Source organism: Nelumbo lutea, chromosome 1 (genome assembly GCF_056320005.1).
Source record: "Nelumbo lutea isolate HS-2025 chromosome 1, American lotus-T2T, whole genome shotgun sequence".
Lineage (NCBI taxonomy): Eukaryota > Viridiplantae > Streptophyta > Magnoliopsida > Proteales > Nelumbonaceae > Nelumbo > Nelumbo lutea.
This window is the reverse complement of record NC_142684.1, coordinates 173,696,231-173,707,004: the sequence shown is the minus strand read 5'-3', so window position 1 is coordinate 173,707,004 and position 10,774 is coordinate 173,696,231. Positions and strand designations below refer to the sequence as shown.

At 39.9% G+C, this 10,774-nt stretch overlaps 1 protein-coding gene and 1 long non-coding RNA gene across 3 annotated transcripts; both read right to left on the bottom strand.

The window, feature by feature from the left end:
- Positions 1 to 562: 562 nt before the first annotated feature.
- On the bottom strand, positions 563 to 2,690 carry LOC148879277 (uncharacterized). Its single transcript, XR_016105544.1, has 2 exons — positions 2,470 to 2,690; positions 563 to 2,337 (listed from the first exon to the last, which is right to left on the bottom strand). It is a non-coding gene; the product is annotated as an uncharacterized LOC148879277 (long non-coding RNA).
- Positions 2,691 to 5,408: 2,718 nt separating this feature from the next.
- On the bottom strand, positions 5,409 to 7,290 carry PLP9 (PATATIN-like protein 9). Of its 2 annotated transcripts, none has more exons than XM_088960770.1 (2): positions 5,837 to 7,290; positions 5,409 to 5,749 (listed from the first exon to the last, which is right to left on the bottom strand). In XM_088960770.1, exons 1-2 carry the CDS (start codon positions 6,764 to 6,766, stop codon positions 5,540 to 5,542), a joined length of 1,140 nt encoding a protein of 379 aa, XP_088816896.1. In that variant the 5' UTR covers positions 6,767 to 7,290; the 3' UTR covers positions 5,409 to 5,539. The 2 variants fall into 2 exon arrangements, with proteins under 2 accessions (XP_088816896.1, XP_088816895.1); XM_088960769.1 differs by having other exon boundaries at positions 5,849 to 7,290.
- Between the last annotated feature and the right edge of the window lie 3,484 nt (positions 7,291 to 10,774).

Sequence of the window (10,774 nt, the reverse complement as noted above, 5' to 3'; positions counted from 1 at the left end):
TTTGTTGGTGGGGAATACGTACGACACAGGAGAGGATCCAATGAAGATAATTGTCCACATTTTTATTTACTTCTAATCATATTTTAATGACCCATCACCCACCAGAAAGTATAGAATCTGGATAGAATGCAATTCACTCTTGCTTCTCCTCCACTTTGATTGAACTATCATCATCAAGAGATTTGCCATTTGATGCCCAAGTTCAATTTGCCACCAAAATCCAGAGCTATTGGGCTTCTTTTGTTCCTCTAGTAAGAGGGGTTTAGGGGTCGTAGCCTAATTGGCCTAAGGATGCCAGCTTGCTCTAAATTTGATAGACTCACACACGGCCCATGCTCAGTACTCAGAACCCTCCTAAGTCCCAACTCCCTAACCTCACCTCACCAAATAGTAAGTACTAGCCTCGTCCTAGCTTAAGCAAATATTTTGACAACCAAGAGAATGGATAAAGGGCTAACCCTATCCAACTCTTTTGATCCTATCTACCACCACGGTCCAAAAAAATTAACCATATAAGGACACAATGCGAGACACTGTGACAAACAAGAAGACATCCAATGTATGTAAGGAATTAATGGGCTTAGTTATGCCCAATATTAAGGGAGAAAACAGAGAAGTACACCCTTTATCAACCAAAGTTACCTACCAAAAAGCAAAGGCTAGTTGAGCTGATTGCCTGATTATAGAGTAAAGCACACCACAAGGCATAAACATTAAACAACTACCTCCAGTAAAGAGGGAAAAAAAAAAAGATAAATTTCTTAAACTATCCCTATTATTTAGCTAATTAACAAATTATACTCTTAATGTTTAACTATTATCTTGCACTACCCCTCCTATTTTTTACTATTGTCATCATATTTAAATTCTAACAGAAATGATGAAATATCAATTTTACCGCGTCAAATCCCATCCATCTTTCCTCAAACGTTGGCAACTCTTTCCCAGTTCCGTGTCTATCGTCGTCACTAAGATCCCCATCCCAACCGGAATTCCATGTCACGCACCCAAACCCCCAGGTGAGACGGTTTCTCCTCTCCTCCCCCGAGAGTGGTGCCACCAACACCCCAAAACCTGTGCCATCAGCTTAGGCCTCAAGATCATAATTTGGTCTGAATTCGGTGGTTCTGTAGGCGATGACAACACTTCCATCCCTATCATTTTTACACCTAAAAACTCCTTTGATAATTGATAACATTGGCAGCAATGAGCACCGTCGAGTTGATGGCAAAGAAAGCAAAGGGATGAAATGGCAACAATGAAAACCCCTTGGTCTATACGGATTTGATAGTGGATAGAGCAAAGGAGAGGCCTTGCGAGAGCTGAACGCTATGAACCATAAACAAAGGGATGAAACAGTAGAAGGTCGGTTGCATCAGAGGCATCACGCGCCCAAACCCCTTGCAAGCAGTGGCGCTTGTGTAGCTAGTGGAACCGGCCTGGATGAAACCAGTTGGTAGGCAATCATCTATGGCATCACGCGCCCAAACCCCCTACAAGCGATGCCAGCTGCCTGTGTCGCTAGTGGAACTGGCCCAGCCAAAACCAGTTGGCAAGCAGTCATCAGCAAAGGCAAAGAGGTGGATTGAGCTAAAGCAGAGACGGTGTTGCTGCAACTTCCGACTGAAACCGGTTTCCTGCCCTACTGTATAACTGACCTGCAACTTCTGGCTCCGCTGCAACTTCCTCTGCCGTCGTATACCTGATCGGGAATTTTTGTCATTCAACTTGCAACTTCCGGTTTCATACTTCATCGTTTCGGAGCTACTACTTAATAACGTCAATACGATAAGCTCAATGCAATGGCCTGAACATCCCGGAGTGGAAGCAAATGAGCTTATGGTATTGATTGTACTTGCGAAGGATAAATCCCAAGAGTTCTCGGATAACTCTTAGGTCATCGATGTCTTATCCTTAGAATCCTTATCACTGATAACTATTGTACAACTATTCCTTATCTGATGTAAATATCCAGTTCAGACTCAATCACTTGTAAACCTATATAAGCAATACAATCTTCGCTCACTGTTCACTGGGTGTGCAATTTCTATTAATCTCTATGTCTGAATCAAGTGTTTTCATGGTATCAGAGCTCCCGGTTGATCCAAGCTCAGATGGCCTCTAGCAACAACACCAATATGTCCAGTAACAGCCCCTCGGCAGCATCTGCGTCAACCTTTGGTTTTTCGCCAATCTCACTTCAATACCCAGTGTAACTCAATTGCTCCCATTAAACTCAATGGGTACAATTACAACACCTGGCATGCTTAGTTTTATCCTCTCCTCAACCCGTGTGACTTGATGACGGATTTATCACTCCCCCACCAAGAGAGATCCCTGATCCATTAGATAGCATAAGAACGGTATAAAATTCGGCCTACTCTAACTGGCATTGGTATGATCAATTAGTTCTCAATTGGCTTATTTCTTCTATGAATGAAAGTGTTATTGCACAAGTAACTGGTTTACCTACAGCTGTAGCAATATGGAAATCCCTGGCCCGATCATATGGCTCTTCTTAGAATGCCAAATCCTTGGTTGAATGCCTTGCTACTGTTTCTAAACCTGTTGCTGAACAGGATCTCTTACTTTATCTTCTTGCTGGCCTCGGGCCGAAATATGAATCATTCGTAACATCTACTACAACTTGTATGAATGCTGATGATCTTTCTATTGATGACCTCCATGGCCTTCTGATAAGTCATGAAATCTGGTTAAAGTAGGATCAAACCTCTGATTCGTTGCTCTCAACTAATATGGTCGTCCTTCAACCATAGCAGCAGCAACGTCCACATCAGAATTATCCCTTCCAATCGCGTGGTGGATACAATCCTCGAGGAGGCCGTGGCCATGGTAGTAGAGGTGGACGTTACGGTTCCAATTCTTCTGGTACTTCCAATAATAATACACCAAAAGTTATCTGTCGGTTGTTATCGAAGCCAAGACATGCAGTTCAGACCTGTCATCACCATTTTGACATCTTTTATACCAGTGAAACTGATGCATCTACTCCCATGCAAGCCTACCAAACCTCTATTGCTTCTTCATCAAATGATCTTACATAGTACCTTGATTCCGGTGTGACAAATCACATGATTCCCGACGTCAACAATCTTCAACAGCGCTCAGATTACTCTAGTACTGACCAAGTCCATGTAAGAGATGGTACATGTTTTAGTATTCAACATATCGGTTCTTCATGCTTCTCTCATAATAGTTTTACCTTTCATTTACACAATATTCTGCATGTTCCTGCTCTCTCTAAAAATTTACTATCCATTTCTCAGTTTACTCGTGACAACAATGTGATTTTTGAATTTCACCCCTCATTTTGTTGTGAAGGATCCTATGGGGATGGAGCTCCTTCGAGGACCTAGTACGCATGGTCTCTACCAGCAGCCTGCTGCTTTTTCCGTTCAAGATGCTCAGTCCTTTTCTTCCAATAAATCCCCTCAGACATTTGTTGGTGAAAGAGTGTCCATGTCTCAGTGGCATGCTCGTCTTGGGCATTCGGCTTTGTCTATTGTTAAAAGAGTCCTTAGTCGTTATGGTTTGTCTTCCATTAATGAATATTTTACAATTTGTGAGTCCTATCAATTAGCCAAAAGTAAGCAATTACCCTTTCTTCGTTCTCCACATTGCTCTAAAGCACCATTTGATCTCATTTTCTCTGGTGTTTGGGATCCCACATCTATGATGTGAAGGATAAATCTTCAGATAACTCTTAGGTCATCAATATCTTATCCTTAGAATCCATATCACTAATAACTATTGTACAGTTGTTCCTTATCTAATGTAAATATCCAGTTCAAACTCAACCACTTGTAAACCTATATAAGCAATACAATCTTCGCTCATTGGGTGTGCGATTTCTATTAATCTTTGTATCTAAATCAAGTATTTTTAGTACTTGACAAGAAATCCAGTTTCATGCCCTCATCGGCCTGCATGCTAGGGAGAGCTTTGTTAGAACTGATTGTATTGGATGTATTTGACAAGAAATCCAAGTTTATTTAGGTTAGGAGTCGTCGATCATCTTTGAAGAGAAATTCAGGAAGGTTCAACTCAGTAACCCATCCTTCTAGGATATAGTTGATAGTTTGAAAGGAAGCGTTGAGTTTCTTAAGCTATGTGGGTTTGATAAATTTGAAGGGAGCAAATTTTTGTTCCTTTCAAAGGACAAGGTTGACATGTAGTGTTAACTCTGTTAGTTCTAAGCTGAACCATGCTGATTTACCCGATCTAATCGACTCATTTATGGAGATGGACGGCCGTTGTCGGACACCGAGACAAAAGACATGTTAGAAAGCCTGGGGTGCGATTCATCGGATGGAGACATCCAGGTTATGAGAAATGATCTATAAGGAAGTGGAACTCGTATGCCGAGTTCTTGGAACAAGGTCGTTTTAAAAGGTTTAAACGTTAGTTGATGTATCGATTGCGGGAGAGGGGCCTCACGTAAGTGATTAACACATCGGACAGCCTTACTCTGTTTTTAGCTTTTTTTTCAGTGTTGAACCGGTGGTGATGTCGTTGTTGCTATTGGTGGTGTGGCTAAGAGAAGGTTGTAGAGGGATGAGAGTAGTATTGAATTTTAAAAAACTATATATCATGTGGTGTCACGTGTGTAAGAATTTTGAAAGAACATTAACTGATATTAAAAATAAGGGTAAATTTAGTCGATTATCAATTAGTTAAACAATTGAAAATGTAAAAATGTAAACAATTAAGAATAGTTTAAGAATAGTTTAAACAATTAATGTTTCGTAGGGGTACTGCAAAATTTTCAATTAGTTAAACAATTAAGAATAGTTTAAAAAATTTGTCAAAAATAATGTAAAAATGAAAGAAAGAATTCAAAATTCCTTTTCACTGTTAATGTTTCGTACTGCCCTCATTACTTGGAAAACTACAAAGTGTCAAGTCAATGACATTCATAGCAATGGTCCCATGTCTCTCGAGTCTGGTTGGTGCCGCTGTAGTAGTGGTTAGATGGGTCCGAGTACGGGGGTTTGGTCCCAATTCTCCTGTTCCTTTTCCGGATAGAAGTGTATTACCATTTTTCGAAAAACTATGGAAATAATTAAACCGACAATTAATGAGAAAATACGCCTCCGATTCCTAAAAAAGACAAATCCAAAACAGCTAAAAATTGATCAAACGCTCCAATGTTATCGTTTTGAAACGATTTAGCAAGTGGTCCATCTAGTGAAGCTGTGAAAAGGCTCCCATTAATGGCGGTGGTCCTGCATCCTTCTGTAGTTAGTTTTAGGGATATGTGAAGGATATGTTTTGGTTTCCTGTGAAGTGTTTCCAAATTCCAACTGGTATCAGAGAAATCGAGAAACGCTCAAATCGATATACAGATAGAATCACAGATGGTTACTAGAGATGAGACAGAGAATAGATTGAGTTAAAATTCAATTAAATTATAATTATTTTCAAGATATATTCAACTTGGACATAGAGACAGTTGAGTAAACCAGGGGTTATAACTTAATAACAAAGTGGGGTTGGAGTTGTTAACTAAAACGGCAAGTTAACGGCCGTTAGCCAGGAGAGTAACGGCGGTTTCCTTGCAAGGGCTTGGTGGTAGGCTGCTCTTCCCCGTAGCAACAAGCCGTTGCACGAAGCTCTCGATTCTCTGTCCGTTGGTCTCCGTCAGCAACCGTTTCCCTCCAAATGGTAGCGACTCCACTCCTCTCTCCCTCAACACATCCTCTTCCGTTTCCGTTGTGAAACCGTTAGCCTGTATCGTTAATAACGGTCTGTTATTTACTTCCGTCGTTTTAATAGAAAAAATTAATAAAGGGGTAAATGTATAAAAATACAGTACTTGGATTCTCACGTAGTCCGTACGGTTCCAGCAGAATGCGTTCCCGAGCATCTGATCGACGGTTTCTGAGACGCCGTCGAGAGCAATGTCAACGACCGACGGAGTGGAGCATTCCCCGCTCCGTTGCAGTTGCCGGTGAGAGGGGCTTCTCAAGGGCCCGTTGCCTAATGACAGAACAAGCAAGTCTTCGACGCCATTAACAGACGGGAAATCCCGTTTGTTATGCAAGACGTGAGTGACGGCAGCAGCGGTGGGGTTGTTCATGACAAGACCTCCGTCAATGGCCAGACAAGTCGTTTTTCCGTCAATGGAGGTCAATTCAAACGGTTTGAAGAGGGTTGGAGTGGCGGATGTGGCACGGCAGACCTTCCAGAGCTCGAAATTAAAGCTCGGAGACTCCGAAGCGTCGGCTCTGGAGAAAACAAAGGGTGCAGAGCTGTTGAGGTCGTAGCAAGGAACAAGAAGAGGCTTGCACGTGTCCTTCAATGTCAAAACTTTACCATCATTCCTGCGTAACGCCTCTTTTAACACATTATCGATGCTCTTATCGGAAAACCTCTGTCGCCGACGGAGAATCCCTACATTCTTGATCTTGAACATCTCAGAGTGTTTCTCCAGTACAAATTTAACGGCATCCTTGGCGGAGAAGAGCGGACGACCAGTGCCGTCGTCTGCAGTCAGCATGGTAGCGAAAATGGCGCCTATTCCAGTGCCGGCAAGGACGTCAAAGAAATCGATAATACAAGCTTGAGAATCGCCCGTCCTGGCCCGGATCTGCTCTTCAAGATGGATTAAGGCTGCGCCGGCGACGAGGCCTTTGGTTCCTCCACCATCGATGCTCAGAATTCTGGTCTTCTTGTATTCGCAATGTGAGAGCCACTTGTGCTCAAGCTGGGAGAATATCTCCAACGTCATTTTACTAAACTCCATAATTACCTTCTGCTGCTGCTGCTCTCCTTCTATACTATACACAATGCAGAGAAGAGCAAGTAAGAAGATCTCTAGACTGGGTGTTGACGGAGAAGTGTTGAAGAAGCTGTCGTCGAGTGTCGCAGATTCTGAGAGGGAATCCGTGAAAAAGGAAAGATCACGCTTTATTGCCGAGAAGCATTAATGGAGGAAAATTTTGCTTCGCTCACTGTATACTCCTTTTCTAACAGTGCGAGTCTGTTATGCTTCTTTCACACTCTCTCAATCTGTGTTAAAAGCTAAGTCTATTAAGTGGCTAAAAGTGGGAGCCTGGGAGGCAACATCTCACGTTTCCAGTATTTATATAAACAGGAATCAATAATTAAATCAAGGAAAAAGGCTGAACTGAAAACTGAATCGGGTACCCTTCCCCCATTTCCTTTCGCTTTCTTCTTTTTTTTTTCCTCTTTTTTAATTCATATCAATAGATAGTTGTAATTTTATATTAATTTTTCACCGTTTTACTTCAACTTACAGCCGGCGACACATGCATCATGTATGGTTCTTTCTGTCCTGCGCACTTTGGCTGACAGGGGCGAGAGATTCCGCTTTTTGATCGGCTCGGCGCATTTCTTATTATTTTTATCTTGTTTCTCTGTTAGTGAGTAGTAGTGACTTCGTTCTTGATTCTCATTTTCCTTCCTTTTCCCTTTTTGGCAAGTTTACTTACTTCCCCAGCTCTTTCCCAGAGAGATCGAATTAGAATTACATTCGGGGAGCTACTTCTTCCAATATCAAAATGGAATGAAACACCAATATTATAGAATCTCTACTTCCCAAGTCCCAACCCATCTTGAATCAGATCATCCTGCTCTGTGATTTCATTTTATTTATAACTTCCTCTTCAAAAGTTAATGGTAGGGATCTACATACTTTTGCTTCTCGCAGTCCTGCAGCTTCAATATATACTTGATAAAGCAATCTCACCGGACCAGGCAGACCCTTGATTGCAGAGAAAATGGGTAGAAGTGGGTCAGTTTGCAGTTCACCCAAGGTTCTGTAGTCTGACTGGTGGCCAAATGGGCTCTCTATGAATTATCGGAAATTGATAGTAACAGAGGAAATGAAACCATATATTTGCGGCATCGTCTCTGGTTAATTCGAACATTTCTACAGTGGTTTAACACAGAAATCTGATGAAACTAACAATATAAATCAATTTGGGAAGAGGAGGGAAGCCGCTACCAACCAAACCCAGTCTAGGACTCGTGATTATGAATAGAGTAATAGTCTCCATCAGCAATGAGAGGAGAGCCCTAAATTCAATGGTGGAAGTAACACTTTGTCCTTCTGGCTTTAGTAAAATAGGGGTCCTCGGACTAGTCAAGATAGCAGGTGACACTGTCAGCTTGGATTTTGGATTTGGAAGAGGCGAGACGAGGAAGGAATGGTCGGCCAAGCCTTGTCTTCGCTACAGACGGCGCAATTGGTGGCACCACTGGTGACTGGCGACTTCCCAGGACTTGAGTGCCAAGAACAATAATCTCCCAGATCTTGGACCAGTCCTAGACATTGTTTATTATTTCCAATTGTAGGAAACTATTTTCTCCATGCACATTGTGACATTGGTTTTGGCTTAAGTCGGCCAAGATGAAGGAATCCTGGCAAATGTATAGATTGAGCCCAACAAATTCTTACCTAAAGTACATGGGATCATGAATGGGAATCCTGTTTTTAATATTTTGCTTCATCAAAGGCCATCACGCCATGTCCATAAGTGGATCCATTGTTATGGTAAGCCTTCTAAAATCATTTCTTGTTAATTCAACTCACCACCTTTTTCGCTTGCCCTCTGCTTGCCTTTTCTTGACCCTTGGCTGTGTTTGGTTTCATAGTAGATAGAAGACGAACAGTAAGTCTTTATTTTCCATCAAACTAAACATTAAATTTTACAGCATGTCATTAATTTTAAACCATCTGAAGGACCGTTTGGTAACAGTTGAAGTAGAAGCGGTTGAACTGAAAAACTTATAACTTATTGCTTTATCTTTTAGTGAATACGTTTTTAAGAAGGTTGTGGGCTCCTTAATGACTGAAGCTGGAGTTAGGCAGATCACTATATATTTTTAAAAACTGTCATTATGATGGTAACAGTAGTAATATGTGTTCTATTATTACCTTAAATATAGTAATGAGAGAGAATGTGAATTAATACATTAAATATAAGACTTAATTAGAGGGAATTGAACTAGGTGAGAATTGACAATTCAAATTACACTTTCTGCCCTGACAATTGAAAAGGGACTAAAACAAATATATATATATATATATATATATATATATATATATATATATATATATATATATATATATATATACATACATTTTAGCCAAGGAAACAAGCTCATTTGTAGTGTGAATTAAGCACTTGCATTGCATGTCAAAAATTTTTCTCCATATTAATTACTCCAATTCTATAAATATCATAGTTAAGATAGAAATTGAAAATTTATAAAAGTAACAATTTGATTAAAAATAAACTTAATGTTTGTAGTAAATGTGTACATGCATTGCATGTGGATATTCAAATTTGAAATGCACGAAATAGAGAGAGAGAGAGAGAGAGAGAGAGAGCTATGAATGGGTCAAGTCTGGTTCGAGACAAAGTAGACCAGTCCTGAACCAATTCTTAATCGACTAGACTAGAACCAAATTGATTATTAATTGGGATAATCAGGCCTTACTTGACTATACTTGACATCTATAATTTTCCTATGACAATAACAACTTGGAACTAGGGGTTTCAATGGACCAGTTTCGGATTGGACCCCGTCCAAACCAAAATCAATTTGGATGGACCAATAACACATATTGAATTGGACCAGCCTGTACTTAATGGTCCAAAGTATTTATTGGATTGGATTGGACCTGGTCCATCCATAATGAATTTATATTGGATTGGGTTGGATTGAGATAATATCTGGTCCATTGATAGAAGATAAGAATATATGTGTCAATGGACCAGGTTTGGGTTAGAATTAATCTAAATTAAAACAAATTTGAACCGAGTAGACGGTCCAATCATTGAATTGGATCAGTCCAAAATGGTCCAAAATATTCATTGGATTGGATTGGATTGGATCTGGTCCATTTGTAATGGACTCACATTGGACTGAATCGATTGGACCAAATCCAATCCAATTGGCACCCCTACTTTCATTTTTGATAATATAACCTTAATAAAAATGGCATTAAATAGCAATATGTTTATATGCATGATAAAGTAAGTGTTTTTAACCAAAATTATCTTATATACTGTTAATAAAAATTATCTTTCTAAACATAAAGTATAGCAAAAATTGCAAGAAACCCAGAAAGCCTATATTATTAACCATATAATTGGTTGGAAACATTAAGAACTAGCGCCAACCCAATAATTAATCAAGAGATAAAACACAGAACTAGAACCAACATAATCTGTTTGGTCGGTTTGATTCTATGAGATAGGCCTGACCTATTCACAGCTCGATGCTAAGGGCGCTTTAGTTTGTAGTCGGAATTGAAATGGTCTATTCCCATAATCTGCTTATTTCAGACAGGAATCATAATGAAAATTGAAATTAATTGGAATGAGATTTCATTCCCAAAAGATGGAAAGGCAATGACCATTCCCTCAAATGGGAGAATGTCATTCCATAAGGTATAGAAATGAGATTCCAATTCTATCCCCACCAAACAGTTGGAATCGAAATGGCCCAATCTGATTCCAATTTCAAACCCCTATTCCTAAGAACCAAATGGGCCCTAAGACTGAACATGCTATTGAAACGTAATATTTGAACATTATGGTGATTGTCATGCTAAGCCAAGTCCTATATTCTATCTTCTAATTCTCATGAGTTATTTAATATATTTTTCATTTTCTTCCGATTATATATAGCTTCAGTTAATATAACGTTGACATCAAATAACATACAACACAAAACCTACTCCATGCTTATATTAACCAGTAGATAGAGATAACTAGTG